This window comes from Dermacentor albipictus, chromosome 1 (genome assembly GCF_038994185.2).
Source record: "Dermacentor albipictus isolate Rhodes 1998 colony chromosome 1, USDA_Dalb.pri_finalv2, whole genome shotgun sequence".
Lineage (NCBI taxonomy): Eukaryota > Metazoa > Arthropoda > Arachnida > Ixodida > Ixodidae > Dermacentor > Dermacentor albipictus.
The window spans coordinates 140,456,982-140,473,960 of NC_091821.1; the positions used below are offsets into that span (position 1 = coordinate 140,456,982).

At 48.2% G+C, this 16,979-nt stretch overlaps 1 protein-coding gene across 1 annotated transcript in view; it reads left to right on the forward strand.

Moving 5' to 3' along the window:
• LOC135900044 (uncharacterized) overlaps nucleotides 1-16,979 on the forward strand; it is a 554,543-nt gene that overhangs the window by 447,470 nt on the left and 90,094 nt on the right. The window contains exon 9 of the mRNA XM_065429465.1: nucleotides 9,678-9,878. Within this exon, the coding sequence (XP_065285537.1) occupies nucleotides 9,678-9,878 (201 nt within the window). The remainder of the gene's footprint in view (nucleotides 1-9,677; nucleotides 9,879-16,979) is intronic.

The window sequence follows — 16,979 nt, forward strand, 5'->3', positions numbered from 1 at the left end:
AATGGGCAAACTTTGATGTTTGTGAAAGAGCATAAATTTATAGGAATTATTCTTGACCGCCAGGTAACATGGGTTTCACACATCCGCGCAATCGAAAAGCAGACCAATGCAGTAATAAACGTACTTCGGCGACCCGCAGGTACAACGGGAGGGGGGGGGGGGGGGGAATCAGTCTCTTCGCTATTACAAGTTCATAACGCACTCATAAAACAAAAAATTCCTTACTCGGCACCTATTCTCCATGGTTCATCGCAAACTTCTGAGGAACGTCTTCAACGTTTACTGGCAAGAGGGGCAAGAGGGCTGCGAGTGTGTCTTGGGGTTCCGCAGGCTACCTCGAGTTCTTTAGTAATTGCTGAAGCTCGTCACCCACCATTTCCAGTCATACGAACGGTTGAAACATGCCGACATATTTATCGCATCTTAACCCAACACGAGAATCATCCAATAAACCTCGCGCTTACCGAAAGAAACAAAAGCAAAATTCACGATATTGTTCGAGAACATAAAGCATTATTACCAAGACTTGAATTATGCAAAGTGGATGTTTGTTACCCTCCCTGGATGTTAACATGTCCTAAAATAGAATTATTGGTTGACGGGATTATATCTAGGAGAGACATGTTCATAGTAGCCGCACAACAACTGGCACTCTTCCAAATTTACTCCCTATATCCCCAGTACATACACGTTTATACAGATGGTTCGTGTCATAAAAATTCCTCGACTTCAGCATTTGTCATTCCACATTTAGCGCTAGAGCAAACATTTAAATTATCCCGAGAGACATCTTCCACCGTGGCAGAACAGTTTGCAATCCTGTGTGCTTTGCATTTCATAGCATCAAAAGAACATTCGCAAAAATGGGTTATCTTTAGCGATTCGCAAGCCGCTCTCGCATTACGACAGAGCAATAAGAAAAATTCTTTGAACACATTGCTATTGTATGAGACACTCAAAGAACTTACAAAAGCAAGCGCAATGAACCACGTAATTGCATTCCAGTGGATACCTGGGCACTGCAATATTCCTGGTAATACTGCAGCGGACGCAGCTGCGAATCGGGCGCACAATAACGCGGAGACAACCAATCTTCCTCTATTGCGGAATGAAGTCCGTCTGCTCCTGAGACAGATTTCTTGTCGCCTCAGCAAAACTGCCTGGTTTGATCAGCAAACTAAAAACTCTGAGTTACACTTTATAGACCCATGTGTAAACTGAACAACGCCGGAAAATCTAAGAGATAACAGAAAATTTGAAACATTGGTACACCGCCTGCGTCTTGGTACTGCATTTACAAAACACTTCTTGTACAGGATAAAACGTGTCTCTAGTCCACAGTGTTCTTGTGGCCATGCAGATGAAGATGTGCATCATCTTCTCCTCGAGTGCACAAAATACGATCCACAAAGAAGGGTACTGCAAGCAAATTTGTTGATATTAGACAGAAGACCATTCACTCTAAAAAAAATATTTGGCCCATGGCCAACTGCGGCCCTTAAAAAAGAGCGCTTCTTGCTCTGAAAAAGTTTTTAGAGGAGACCAGCATTTTGGGAAAATATTAGGTATCAGATGATCCGAATGCGCTAAATGAGTAACATAAACGTTGTTTCGTGATTCATAATTGGTTTATGTGGTGATCGTAACTTTTACGCAATATGTATAATTCTGTTCTGTACTTGCAGTGCATTACATGTGTTGTGTGTTATGGCTGTTCGAAATATCTGACTTTATATATGCGTACGTGGACTGAACTAATGCACAGAACTTTGCGACTCATGTATTGTTGGACTGTATATTTTTTATTCATCCAGTGTTCTACTGAGTGCCATATATCGTGTCGCTATTCTCCCTTTTTACGCAAATTTGTTTCCTTTGCCAAGTGACAAGGACTAGCCGGTGCCACCGTAAAGGCGCCAACCTCTCCTAATATTAATTTCAATAAAAAAACAGTTATTTTTTGAAACCTAATATAATATCATTAATCTCTGCAGAAGTAGCTGGATATAAGAAAAGGCTGTGCTGAAGAGTATATTCCATGCATTTTCCAATATTTCTGGGCGTTCCTGCAGGAAAATCTCCGAATGCCAAAATATGTCTGTTGAACTCATTGGAAAGAGCTTTACCACTCAGAACCGTCCCTCCAATTGTCATTTGTGTGGGTATATTTTTTTCTGATTTCTGTAGAAGATCTTTGACTGTACGCCACGTTTTTTGAGGGTCAAAGGAGATATCTGAAAATTTATGAACGTAATATTGAATTCTAGATTTTCTTATATCTGCACCTAATTGATTTCTAACTTTTTATGCCCTTTCAGAACTGTCAAGTCTTTAGATTTTATAAACTTGGAGAAAAGCCTATTTCGTGCCTTGATTCGCCCGACCAGGTCACGTGCAATCCAAGGCTTCCTTCCTTTTCTGCACTTTTGCCATTGTTACAACTGGGAAAGTGCCGTTAGTGAAGGTAAAGAAAATGCACAATGCCGCTCTCAGAGAATTAAATTCCGGAGTCTTACGTGCCAGAACAAGGACACGATTACGAGGCACGACGGGCGAATTAATTTTGACCATTTCGGGTTCCTTAACGTGCACCCAATGCACGGTACACGAGCGTGTTCTCATTCCGTCCCCGTCGTATAATGCGGCTTGCCGTGGCCGGAATCGAACCCGCGAGCTCAGCAGCGCAACGCCATAGCCACTAGGCAATTCGCCGCTCTCGACTTGCGCGTCAAGGTTTTTTTTTTTTTGGGGGGGGGGTGAATACAAGAACGTTCACTTTCTCTGGCATATAGAACAACCGCACCTGCAGGCACGGCGTGCCTTGCATGAGCTGTGGCTGGTCCCGGCGTTCACATGCAGACAGATGAGTAAATGCGTCACGGGAGCTCGTGCGCGTTTGCGCTTCAGCACCACTGAATTTAATTACCGTGTTGTTGCGCACCGAGTAAAAATAATGGCCAAGTATGAAAGCACCAACAAGTGCACCAGCAAAGAGCGTTTTTCACGCGGCTTTCAAGCAAGCACTAGAAAATTTTGAGCCGTATAACGCAGGAATACGTGTCACCCTCTGTCTTTGTTAATCCCGCCGCATACCTTCTTTTTCATCTTTTTTCATTTATATATTTATTTGAAATCTATTATATTTCAAATCCTTTTTTCACTCTCGCGCCATGGATGCACCACGGTATCTCGCGACAAGTGCGTCCTCGTATCCCAAGCAAGCGTGCATGGCCGCGGGGAGCCGGCAAATGCTTGTTCGTTCGCCACATAAAGCGCGCTCCTCTAAGCTTCCATTTCCGCTCGCTCATGTTTTCGCGTTTACTCTTTCCAAGTTCAAACGCGGCGCGCAAAGCAGTGAAGCCACCTGCGCGTATGGTGTGCATCGTGCTGTGTGGCCGCAATAAGTTGTGGAATGCTGTGCGTGCGGCCCAGGAACGCAGCCGTCCCTTTGGACCTCGCGTGTAGTTTTTTTTTTCTTTTTAGTTTCTCAGTTTCTCGTCGCTGATGTTTCCTCTTTGTTGTGCTGCCCCAACTTCCATATATAAACGTATACACACACACACACACACACACACACGCACACACATATATATATATATATATATATATATATATATATATATATATATGTGTGTTCGTATATATATATATATATATATATATATATATATATATATATATATATATATATATATATATATATATATATATATATATATATATATATATATATATATATATATATATATAGAGAGAGAGAGAGAGAGAGAGAGAGAGAGAGAGAGAGAGGGCAACGTGCCCCTGTGTTTAACAGCGCCTTGTGCAGCGGTTCGGCAGAATCGCGACTTTCTCCACGAATCTCGCGGCCTATCGGGCACTCAAAAAGGGAAGCAGCAACGAGAAATGAGAGAGGGGGGAGACGATTCAATGTCTGTGCGCCGCCATGGAATGCACCGACGCGAAAGTATTAAACGGGAGCGCGCACTGACATAAATAATTCAGCACGTCGAATCGTCGTCCGACATCGGAGGAGGACGGGAATAAAAGCGGCTTTAAAAAGAAAACGATGGGCCTCGCAGAACCCACGCGGCGCGCAAGCAAAGGAGGAGCGGGCCAGCAAAAGCAGACGGTTCGCTGACGATCGCGTGGCAGAGGCAAACCTAAAATAGATTTCCGGGTAATTGCGTTTTTTGGCTTAGCGTGGCGCATTCTTTTCATTCTGCTGCGGTATATCTTAAGCAGCATTTCTTTAAGGGGAAGGAAGAAAGGTGAGGGAGAGGGCTGAAGGGGCGTTGGCGGTTCTGGGGCTGTAGGCTCTTTCACTTGATCATAAGAAGAGCCGCGCAAGAAAAACAAAAACGGAAAAGGAGGCAAGGGTTATGCAGGGGAAAACATGCGTTTTATTCGGCTGATGTAAGCAACGTACTATTCGTATATGTACTGAACTGAAGGCATGTCCTGTATGGTGAAAGGCGGGAATGGCATTTCTTTCTTCCTTCCTTTCTTTCTGTCTTTTCTTGTCTCCTTCTGAGCTTGGCTAGGCTGATGTACATTAACTGCTTTAGAGACAGGTGACTTTTACGAGAATAACAACTTTTACCAAGCACAGGTTAGGGCTATATCCTTATTAGTTCACGATTTCCGCTGGTGCCATGTCGGCAGTTATGGCTCGTAAGCAGCTTTTGCTGTAGCGCACGCAACGAAGTTTCGCTTCGTAAGGGCTGTCTGTAAATTGGCTGTCTGTAAAAGGGCTGTCACGTTATTGCCTTCGAGCGAAGCTCGAAGCAAATAACGTGATAAAGGTATACATTAGCTTTGTTTTGGATCTGTGCTTACACTACACGCTTAACATAAAAGCAAAACAGCGGCTTAATCTCCGAATATTTATCCATGTTCCTTATTTTATCGTTTGTTATTCCGCCAAAAAAGATGCATACGTTTCTGTTTGGTTAGCTGCGTAACCGTTAAGGCTCGTTGAATGAAGCATATGGATAAAAAAAAACCAAGCTGGTTGTTGACGTTTTGCAGAAAACTTGGTTAGCTTCCCGTAAATGTTTACACACTCTCGCCATCTAGGAAAACCTGTACGACCTTTAGCAACGTAATTAGCGTTTGGTCGTTAAGTCGAGTTCATTAGGGCTTGCAAAAACCTGGCTGTGCTGTTGTGGAAGACCTTTCATCGCTTGCAAGGGGATTCGAGTTAAGCTAATTAAATATAAGTGAACTTAAAATGTTTTCCGGCCTTCTCGCAGTGCGCACATTGATTAAGAAAGATGCTTCATTCTCTTGCCTTTTTAACATGCGCCTCTACACTTGCATGCCTGGCACAAAGGAGGTGTCTCTTGCAGTGCAACGTTAGCTTGCACTAGCCGGGGAAGACCGGGTCTCTCATAATTGGCCTCCCGGGAGGCCGTTAGCGGCGCAAACATGGAGCCACAAACGCGCTCATGTGCAGCAGCAGCGCGCGGAACGAAGCCACGTGCCTGTCCCGGTGCGGGCGAGAGTAGCCTCTCGGCGCTTTGACGAGGACAACAACGCTCGCTGCCTTCGTGGGAGCGACGCAGCAATTTTGCAATTTCGCTTCGAGGAAAAAGGCCCTTCGCTTCTGCGTCTACATTGTGAAATAAGAGCCAGTATAACAACGCGAGTTTTCATTTCATTTTTTTTTTGGCCCCGGTTTAATTATTTGCAGTGCGCAGCAACAACCTGCTTCGAACACGTCATTTGGCTGTCTAAAGAAAGGCTAGCACTATGTCTTTAATGCGTAACTTTTCGCCCGACTCTCGAAAACATGGCTCGGGTGGAGAAACAGACCGCAGTTGCGTGCAAGGCCATTGGTCCGCCAGTAGCTGGCAAAATGTACTTCCTATTCGTCCAGTATATGTAACGTTGCGTGCGTTATGGGCGTGTGCGAAGCATTGACCAGGCCGACATGGTGAAGGGCGAAAAACTGCTTGCGTCCTTTATTGCGCTTGCTTATAAAGACACGCCAAGAGCAAAGAGGGAGAAGTAAAGAGAAAGGGCACGGCTCGTGCCGAGTACAAATAGTGACGTGGGTTTGCGCTGGTAAGCGTACTATCAGATTACGATACAGTATATACGTCTCCAGTCCTCCCCTTCTCCTCACCATCAGTAATCCTTATAATTTCGTACTATTTCCCTTTTTCCCGGTGCAGAGCAGCAGCTTAGAGCGCATCAGCTTAGGGCGACCTGTCTGCATGTTCTATAAATAAACTTCTGTCTCTTTCTCGCTGTTTTCCTCCTCTGCATCCATGGTTAATTGTGTTTTTTTTTTTCTTGGCTGGACTTTCTTGTGATTCCGCAAGATAAGCTAAAAACTACGGACCTGCAGGATTAACTCAGTACACTATTCTCTGTTCAGAGAGCTCGTTAATACAGTGCAGATGGTGAAAGAAACCTGTCTTCTTGACTCCACCTGCGCCTTAGGCGCTTATGCCCGTTACGAATGCCAAACTAATGTGGACGCAAAACTCCTCACGCGAGCACTGATGCATGTAAAAGAAGCAGCAAAAAATGGCTGTGTATCTATCTTTGGAGATACATGGCGACGTTAATGCGATTAGCAATCTCTCCTATGGTGGGTGAGTAATTGATGATGATATACTGTATATTTTAAGTTCGGTACATACCTAATTGCACATTTCCAGTGACCCAATTTGGCGTCAAAGAGGCTCATTAAAGAGCGCCACATGCCCTTGGAAGTCGTGGACAGGTTGAAGTCAAGTGAGATATGTGCCAATGATGTGATGTCTGTAGATATTGAGGGCTCGTTTTTTTTCTATCTCGCATGAGGACCTGCTTGCAGCTGTACGCGATCTCATTGAAGAACAAGGGGAAGTAGGCTTTGTGAATTCATGCGCTCTGTAACTTGATTCTTTTATCGAACTTCTCCCGTTTTACCTGTCAAATACTATAGTGCCTTTTAACGTGGATGTCCTAATTCAGAAAAAAGGCATTTGCATCGGATCTATGGTTGCTCCTGTACTGTATCATGTTCTTTTATCTACATTTGACAGTAATGTAATTAACAGGCTACAGTACAAACTAATTATGCAAATTTCTAGGTATGTGGATGATTTTTTAGACATTTAAGGTTACATTCCGATGATATTGGATTGTAGCGCGAAGGAACACGGACACAGACTAGAAGCAGACAGCATGAGCGCTCGTCCTGTCTGCTTCTAGTCGTTGTCCGTGTCACATCGCGCTACAATCCAAGATCATGTTACCGTACCAACTCGCCCAACTTTCTATCCTTTTGCATTACATTCCAATGATAGCCTATGAATGCGAGAAGGATTTTAACGTGTTTTGAAGAGTCGTCTCGGCATCTTAGGTGCACTTATGAACTCTGCAAAGAAAGCTTCAATGGATTTCTCGGTTTGGAAATTAAATTTTAGTGATGGTCATGTATGTTGGCGTTACTTTCCTAAATCGAAAAAAAGCGCTCCTCCCGTACGAATCGTCCCACTCTAAATTATTTAGCAAGGTATGGCTTCCTTGTGCTTCACGAATTCTCTAAGCAAGAGCTGTACCCACTCATTGCAGGAGATTTTTGATGCCCACAAGGCGAGGTCAACGTAGGCAGGGTACCCAGCCTCACTTTTAACAGTTGTGGCTGAAAATTTTTTTTAGAAAAATGACGAAAATGAAACCCGTGAAAACCGCGGACGACAATGAATCCTTTAAATGAAAAGAAGCTCGTAGTGATTCCTTATTTGCATGGCCTTTCTCATAACCTTAAGCGTGTGGCCACTAGGAATGACATCACGCTGGTGTTTTCTGCGCCGAGCAAACTGGTAAGGTTGTGCAAAGCATAAAAGGGGAGAAGAAAGATGTGAGCAATTGCTGTGGAACAAAGCACACCACTTTTTTCTCAAGAGAAGTATGCCTCATCGGTCATGTATCACATACCTCGCTCAAGTGGACGTTCCTACGTTTGCCAGGCGGGCCGTAGTATCAATGAGCGCATGTATGAGCACCGCAATTTTCTTTCTACTCATACAGGAGGGAACTTGCCCTTGCATTGCAAAAACTGCGAATACCGACCAGTTTTACAGCGAAGCTGGATATGGCTAGCCGATTCGTCCGTCCACCCTTCCGTTTGTCGGTCGCCTGTCCGCCGAAAACTCCTCCGGCGCAAATCCGTGCGCATGCGCGACAAAAAACAATTGAGAAAGAGATGCGCACGATTAGCCAAAACCACCTTGATAGCACAAGGCCTGTTTACTCCGATGCATAACGTCAGGCTACCTGGCCCGAAATTTCCATTGACAAGGCTGGCATGATGAAAGCCGTGACGTCAAAATCACTGTTGCCTACTCGGAAGCATCCCTATTAGATTCTCTAGCAGTCGGGCCAGGTAACATGATGTCATGAACTGGAGTGAAGAGGCCTTGTGCTATCTAGGTCGTGTTGGATTAGCTGCGCCAGTAGTGACGTCGTTTCTCTCGGTGGCAGCCGAGCGCGCGCGCAGCAGTTTCTCTCCGGCTCCGAAATTGGTAGGCCACGCGTCGTACGTACTCCTAGGAGCAGGCACCTTTTTATCAGCAAAGCCGCGAGGAGAACCGGGAACGAGCTCGTCTAGGCCATGCCGATGGTGCAGCCTGGGCACGAGAACAAGCTCGTGCAGCCGAGCACAAGCAGCAACTGCGTACAGAGGATCCGGCAGGCTACTAAGCCATCTTTTAATGAACCGCCGGGATAATTACAGTGATAAACACCGGGGCCGCACGTTTGAGCTTCGCTGGTTAACCATCTGTACGGAGTGCTAGGGCGGTGATTTTTGACAGTAGTTCGATTGTGGGGAGAGAGCGTAGAAGACTGGAAAAAGAAATAAGCGAAGCGTTCCATATCAGAAAGTTGGTGCACATTCATGTGTGAGTGAACCTTCGGTCGATCTCACTGATAAGATTATTTAAATTTTTAAATTGGCCACGCTAATCCGCGTGTTGTGGCACTTGTCGGGAGGGGGTGTGACTAGGCTTTTTTTGCGTTGAACTTTTATTTTAAACCTTGTTATTGTTCTTGGTTTTCTACGCATGCGGGGCTGAGATTTATTGAATGTATTCGCGATAAACTTCAGTTGTAAGTCCAGCGTTGACCTGTGCGTTTCTGTTGTGCTCGCGTCTGTACTTGCTGCAACCCTGTGTACTGTCATTGGAAATGTAGGCCTTTTTAAAGCCGTCTGTTTTAAAATCTTGAAATGCGCTTTTCATAACATAATCGCAAGATAAAGCGAGATCAAAATAATAACAAACAATATACACTCTAACACAAGTCGCAAACACGCATGTAGTATCACCACAGGCACTAGAACGGGAGGCAAGGTCTAGCACTTGGGACAGTCACCATGTCATTGTGAGTGGTCGAGGTAGTCTGTAGAGTTATGTCTTCATGTTAAGCACGCCGAAGTCACTGAAGCGACGGTAGCCAATCATTGTTCACAAACAAATGCATATTTTTCTGTCGGCCTCGGGCTCCTGCTTCGGGTACTTGGAGGTTTACTGTGACTATCTTGACTACTGGAGGCACGTGCGTTCGATGAGCTGCACAATGCACTGCGGATACACTACAGGCATTGCAGGCCTAACCGCGAGTTGAGGACTTGTGGCGTGCGCGGGCTAAATCAGATGAACTGCACGCGGCCCTCGCAGATTGGTTCCCTGGCTGGAGCAGTCACGGCGGCTATGGCGCCCAGCCCAGCGACGACGGCCTGGCGCAGCAGGACTGCGTCGAGGTGCGCGACGTGTTCCTGTTCCCCAGCAAGGGCCAGGGGCGCACGGCCACCTTCTTCTGGAACGACCGGCACTGTGCGGTCGCCAACCCGTTCGTCTGCCAGCGGCTGCGCCAAGGTGGTAAGGGAAACACACTCCACCGGACGCGCCCTAGGAGGCACAAGGCGGGAAACCGCACGTGGAGGAATCAGTCCAATTTTTTTTTTTTAGAAGCTTGGTGCAGTAGCTCGCTGGGGCCGTGTTCACAAAACTTTTTAATATTAAGAACCGTTTATCATTGATTGTTCGTCTTTACTGGCAATATACCGGCCATCACGATTGGCCGGTGCCTGCATTGCGAATCATTTCGAATACAAAGAGCATTCTGATTAAGGGCCCAGTTTTTGACGAGAGGCCACTGACTACTACTGACTAGTGCAGTTTCTCAGCTCTTCGAATTTTTCTATTAAGTCTATATGGTGTTGTTTAAGGTTATGCTACGCTTGCATTTCATAATAATGAAAGCGCTCTCAACACCGACAACCTTTTGATTCCTATAATTAAACTATACAGCGAACACCAACTACGAAGGCCACCAACTCCTCCTCTTGCTTAGACTCGCCAAAACCAGTACCCTTCTTTAAACTGTTTAGAGACTCCTACGCCATTTCTAAAAGGTCCCTTGAGTAGGACAAAGACGTGTTCCAGCACATAAGAAAAACGTGAAGAGGCGCAGAGACAAAAGGACGACAGCAAAGGTAGAGCGTTGGTACCTTTCCTGTCGTCCTCTTGTCTGTGCCCCTCTTTTTTTATTTCTCTTAGAATAAAAACAGGAACAGCGCAACACAGCGCGAGAGAGTAAATAGCAGAGAACAGAGCGCAAAACAGAGGACAGCGCTCTGTTCTGTGCTCTTTACTCGCTCGTCCTATGTTGCGCTGTTCCTGTTTTTATTCTAAAGATGAACCAACCAGCCCCATTGAACACACTGCTTACCTTATTTTAACGCGATAGCGTTAAGGAGCTCGTGTCGCAGAAAAGCCGGTGTCGTCGGCGTCGGTGTCGGCGTTTGCGGCGTTGACCGTGAGCGATAAATCACGGCAGGCGCTTCATAAATAAAAAGCAATTTCCAAGATTGGCCCGGTGGGAATCGAACCAGGGTCTCCGGAGTGTGAGACGGAGACGCTACCACTCAGCCACGAGTTCGATGCTTCCAAGTGGTGCAAACGCGCCTCTAGTGAATGCGGTGTTGCCTTCGAAACGAGCCGTGGAAAGTTATACTGCGGTGTATATCGGTAATTATGAACATGTAACGTACAGAAGTCACAATTACACGAGTTGCGAAGTGCGTTTCCGCTGCATTTCTTCTGCGCTTTCCGCACACGCAGAGCCATCTTGCGGCAAACACAGAAGACCCCCTCCTCTCAATGTACGGCGCTGCCCCGACAGGAGGCGCGCCGCGCGCGCATTGGGACCGCTGCCAGGCGCGTCGCGGGACTCCCTCTCCCCTGACGACGCTTCGCCGTGCTCCCGGTTTAGATTACTATCTATCTCTCTGCCCGTGCCGATCACGACGTTTGGCTGGCGTAGATCGTTTCCCCTCCGAGACAACGAGTTCTTTGGTTCGTTCCGTTCGCTCAGGCGCACGTTTCGTTGCCGCGCCGAACGCTGCGTTGCTCGACGCTCACCGCGTGATAGGTGGGCGCTAAGTCCGATGCGGGGCGCATCGTAAGTGATCGCTGTGCCGTAGCGCATTGTCTTATACCCCTTGGCGGGTCGACGGGAACGCTATCGCGTCCCACTCTTGAAGGCGAAGCTTAAGCGTCCTCCAATTTTTTCTTAGGCGCTGGAGCACGTCTCTGTCTAAATTCCAGCTAGCCCAACACTCTGCCTTAAAGCCCTTGAGTACTCTAGTTATACCCTTGGAAACTCCTAGAAACTCCTTAACAATGTAAAGCGGCTCCGCCAACTTCAGCGTAGAGCTTGTATGCAGCGGCACATGATGATGATTATGATCTCTATTGGCGTCTCCTTCGAAACTAAGCGACGACAAACGGTCACCTAGCCTGCTAGAGCTAATCTGATCTACATTATCTACACTTCTGTGCAATATTGCGAGATTTATACAGTGAAGTTGTTAGCCTCTCGGTGGTCGGCATTTTTCGCGTCCATCCGTGAGCAGAAATTATCATAATCGGCAATGGCTCATACCCCTCTAAGCAAGCAAAAATGCAATTGCTTATCTCCCTCGTATTGCAATCGCTACAAGCACTCAGCAAAGTGAAGCGAACAGCGCATACATTCATTCTAATCATGCTTACAACGTGCAGAACAGCGTACGTTTCAATGAAGAACAAGCTCAAAAGAAGCACCTATCATAATCAGCTATGGCTCATACCCTCAAAGCAAGCAAAAATGCAATGGTTCATCTCATACCCCTGAAAGGCAGAGGCTACAGTCGCTCAGCAAATTGAAGCGAACAGTGCATACATTCGTTGAAATCACCCATACAATACACAGAACAGTATACGTTTCAATAAAGAACAAGCTCAAAACAAGCATCAGAACCATAAATTAAGCATCGCCTATCTCCCTCAGAAGTTGTAGTGGTGGTTTTGCAACAGCTTCGCTGGACATCCGCCTTCGCTGGGCCGGGATGGCGAGTCAATTTTTATTCATTTATATGGACACTCCAGGTACATTTCTGTCGTCGCCGTCGTCGCGAGGTTCCGTAGAAAATCCAAGGGCCATGAAATCGCCGCGCACCGTATGCTGTATGTGCGAGTGAAAACGTCTGCAGGTGAGCCGGTAATCGCGGCTTAACCTCGCGGGCGCACGAGAGGAAAGCGGGAAGGAAGCGCGGTCTTCTGTCGCGCTCAAATCTCTGGGAGATGGTAGGGAGGGCGGGGGGGGGGGGCGTTTTACTCCGAGCCGCTGTATCTTGAAAGCCATCTGCGACGGCGACAAAACCCGCCGCGCATTGTGTTCTTTATTTTTGCTGCTGTTGACGTCTAATGCCCTAGGCATAAATTAAATAAAAAAAAATTACCGACGATTACGTTACTTCCTAATGCGAAATTTGAGCGCAGCAAATAAGCTGTTTCACCTTTTCGATAGATTGAGGCAAAGAAATCGAGCAACACATGTATGCGCTATCACACAATTTTTTTTTTATTTTTCACACGTATTCCTTTAACAAAGACTCCACTAACAGTTCTTGACAGTCATGAAGGAAGCTTTGTGGTCGGAGAAATAGACTGATATATGTTCGACTTGGTACACCAATGCTTGATTCTCAAAGACGAGATCTATACAAGTGCCTCGCGAGGTTGTCACAGCCGTGGGACGCGTTACGAGCGAGAGGAACGGGATGTTCTCCCGCATAAGTGTTAGGAAATTGCTGTTTGTCTTTATGTCAACATTAAAGTCCCCCACTACTAACATCGGTGTGGATCGATGGACGGTTAATGCGAGTTGCAGGAAGTGCACGACGTCTTTCGTGAGTGCGGTAGCGGACTCACGAAAGCGGTATCAGTCGGTCGCTGCTAGCGCTGGGGGGATGAAAGGGGGGCGGAGCTGGTTACGAGGCCGACGACAACGCCGACGACGACGCGAAACCCAGGAACGGACGCCAAAGAGCCATTTGTGTAGCCAGCCCTCCTCCACAGTCTCTCCTCCTCCCTTCCATCATCCTCCCTCGCCCGGAGAGCCGACAGCGCGCATGCGCGGCGGCGGAGCAGATTCGTCGGCGAGCTGGTTACGAGGCCGACGACAACGCCGACGACGACGCGAAACCCAGGAACGGACGCCAAAGAGCTGCGCTCTAAAATATTAACTCTGTTTGCTGGATGAAGTTCAAGAGCGGCCGGTACAGAGGTCCATGCATCCAGCGTGTTAGGTGAGGTGATCCACCTGGGTAGTAGCCAAGGCCGCGCAGATGGCGGGCGCAGGCCTCGTGAAGGCCCGGACAGGTCCACAGGAGGTGACTCAGCGTTGTCTCGGGGGCTGGGGCATCTGCAGAAGGGAAACCAGCGGGGGAGGCTGTGCACCGAACGTCGAAGTGGCCTGGATGGCAGGAGTCAAGGCGGTGTCCACGCGGATCTTCCTGAGCTCAACCTCCTCTCGGCGAGTTAAGCCGCCGGGAAAGTCCGATCCACGCGGAGGGATGAGTGCACGCGTGGAGCGCCGGGGTAATTGTTCGTGCAAGAGCAAGCTTTCCTTTGGGGAAAGACGAAGTAGAGGCAGCGGGTTTCGGACTTCCGCTGGATTGCAGGCGGCATCTGCGCCCAGTTGGGCAGGTACAGATCGACCGGTCCACAGTACCCGGACAGGAAAGGTTCTCGAATCGATAAGGTGGTGCACGTCTGAGGCTAGATCTAGGGAGCCGGTCACTTTTCGTAGCTCTTGAACAGCCTACGCGGAGTCTGTGTGCATAAGAAATCTGTAAGGCAGCAAGCAATGTAGCTGAGGTATCATGACTGATAAACCGTCCCGTATAACTGCGAGCTCCGCCAATACAGAGGGAAACGGTACCTCTGTAATATAGGAGCATGTCTTTTGCCCGTCAGGTAGCGTGGGGCATACGAGGCTGGTGTGCAAAACGCAATCGATAGCTGCGCGTACGTATACCGCTACTGAGTCACTGGTGGCTGTGAGGGCGGGCTCCTGCGCCACCTCATGGTTGGACTGTCGCATGTGAGTCAGCGGTCGGTTGTCGCTGGCCTGGGTCTTAAGCTATGGCGGAATCTGTAGCAAGGGTGCGACAGGCTGTGGCAGTGTTGGATTGTAGTAGTCGGCTAAAGACGCTGCAGCAGCTACAGCTTGACTCTTTAAGCGGCAAACCATTCGAGAATGTTGCACGATTTCATCGATCGTGTTCAGCTGCGCTTCCGCCTGAAGGGTCGGGATAACGGTGAGTCGAGGAAGGCGTGTGATCGTCCGCATGGCCTCTCGGTTCGCGGTTTCAAGCAGTTCTCTATATCTCTACGTGAGGCGTTTAAACTGAGCTTGATAGACAAGCTGAGGTTGAAGAATCAACCGCACCAAAACGCTGGCCATTCGAGCACCGCCGTTCTTTCGAGAAATGCGGCGGATAAATGCAGGGTACTAACGCTTTTCCGACGTGCGAAGCGAACTCATGCAGTCGCAGAGCCAGATGCGTTCAGTTCGACTTCGAGAACCCGCATTGTTGATACAGTGGTGATTGCTTGGCCATGTAGGCTCAAACAAATCGGTGTCTGCAGGAGGCGACGGCGACTTCGTCTACTTGCGATGAACATGAATAAAGTCTTTGTAGCAGAAAGTTTCAGTCTATGTGGGTACACCACTCTGAGGTCTTGTTCAGGGCAGGTCTGCATGCAATTAGTGTCCACACTGTCACATATCGTCCACGTACAGAAGGAAGAAGGTATCTGAAATACCGGCGAGGGGGAGGGGGGGGGCTGGCACGCGAGGGGCAATAGGGCAATGTTAAACAGTATCGGAGCATGCAGCGAGCCCTGTAGTACACCCCTCTTCGAAACAAAATGTCCGCTTCTTTCCTTGCCGACGCGGATACAGAAGGGGCGGTGCAACAAAAAAGACATCACAAAGTCACAGACACGCGGCTAAAGTTGGAGCCGTTGCATTATGCGAATTATCGCTGAGTGGCTAACGTTGTCATAAGCTTTATGAACGAACATCCATGGTGAGGAGGGTTCGAATGCCGCCTGTTCTTCCTCCCACAAGCACCTTGGAAGTCAAATGGTCTAGGCCATTTTCCGTGCCAGGTGCGGTCGAAAGTCAATCTGGGCCGGATTGTACCAGGCGTGCTTTTCCAACCACCAGGAGATGCGCGATGCCAACATGCGTTCAAGAAGCCTGCACAACGCTCACGTTAGGATGATAGGCCGAAGGTTAGACAGCTTGTTCGTTGGCCATCCTGGCTTCGGTATTGGCACAGCCTCGACATGCTTCCATAATTCAGGCAGCTCTCTGGTCGTCCAAATTACATTAAGCAAGTCAAGCAGCCACTGCAGCGCAAGGTCATCAGTCTTCTTGAACACTTCATAAGAAATCCCATCTGGGCCGGGCGCCTTGCGTATTTTTGCTTGGTCAATGGCTGCCTGGAGCTATGCCATTATAAAAGGCGCTTGCATGCCTTCCATGTCTGACTGACTGGGAGTCGCGCCAGCTTCTGGAGGAAGGTTATACGGACAGTCGAATCATGGCGGCGCCCAATCGTACTCTGGGAAGAAAGACCTGGCTACTTCTGGTGCGAACTGGCTCTGCGTACATCAAGAAGACAGGCATACACTGGCTGCTGGGTCCGGCGTGCGACCGCCTAATTCCATGCTCGGGAACGCTCGCTAGGTCGAGGCAGACGAAGAAGAGGGCCAAGCGTCGCGCGCCAGTCCAACTGCTCCCGAGAGAGGCACGTGCTTCTCGCAGCGGCAGTCTGATGCGGTGAGTCTATTTAGGTTCACATAAAGTTCAGCGGCGACCGATTCTCGGTTTAAGGCTAGTTCTGCACGACGGCGTGCTGCCTACAGACGCAAAATATGTAAATTCAGGGGTGGTTTGTTCGCCTCCACCCATTCGGACTGCGTGGCGTCCTGCAACGCTGTGGTTAACACCTGCAACGGGTCAGACGGTGTAGCCGCGATCGAGGCATTCAATTCCTTGCGGAATAAATCTCAGTTGGTAACGTAGCATCGACGGCGAAGTCGGCATTGGCTGACCGCGGACAGAACGATTATCAAGGGGTGGCGATTACTACCCCAACAGTCCACCTCTCTGTCCCAGGAAACAGCACGTGTACCAGCCATCATGGCGAGTAGAAGTGTCCGGGGTATTCAAAAGGACACCCTGCGCGTTTGTAAACGTGCCTAACATAATATTGCATTGGAGGAAAGGTATATAGCCTCACAACTGATGAGGCGCATTCAAGTATCCCCCGATCAGCACTGAGAAACCATGGTGAGTTTAACGAAGATGAGCTAGCCACCCTAGCCGCAGTCTAGGAGCACTGCCACTGTACGGACACACGTAACATGACACCACAATCACGTCTGTGCGCAGGAGACGAACCAGCATTGCTACCACTTCTTGCCACTCGTTACACCATGGCAGTAGGGGCACTTGCGTCTGAGGATAAGAGGTCACAACATATAGTGCAGCCTTGCCTGGGCACCCCGGCACTGTCTTGCAGCATTGATCAGGGATGGTTGAGGAAGCATATGCAGTAAATCTGTGGACGCGCGTAA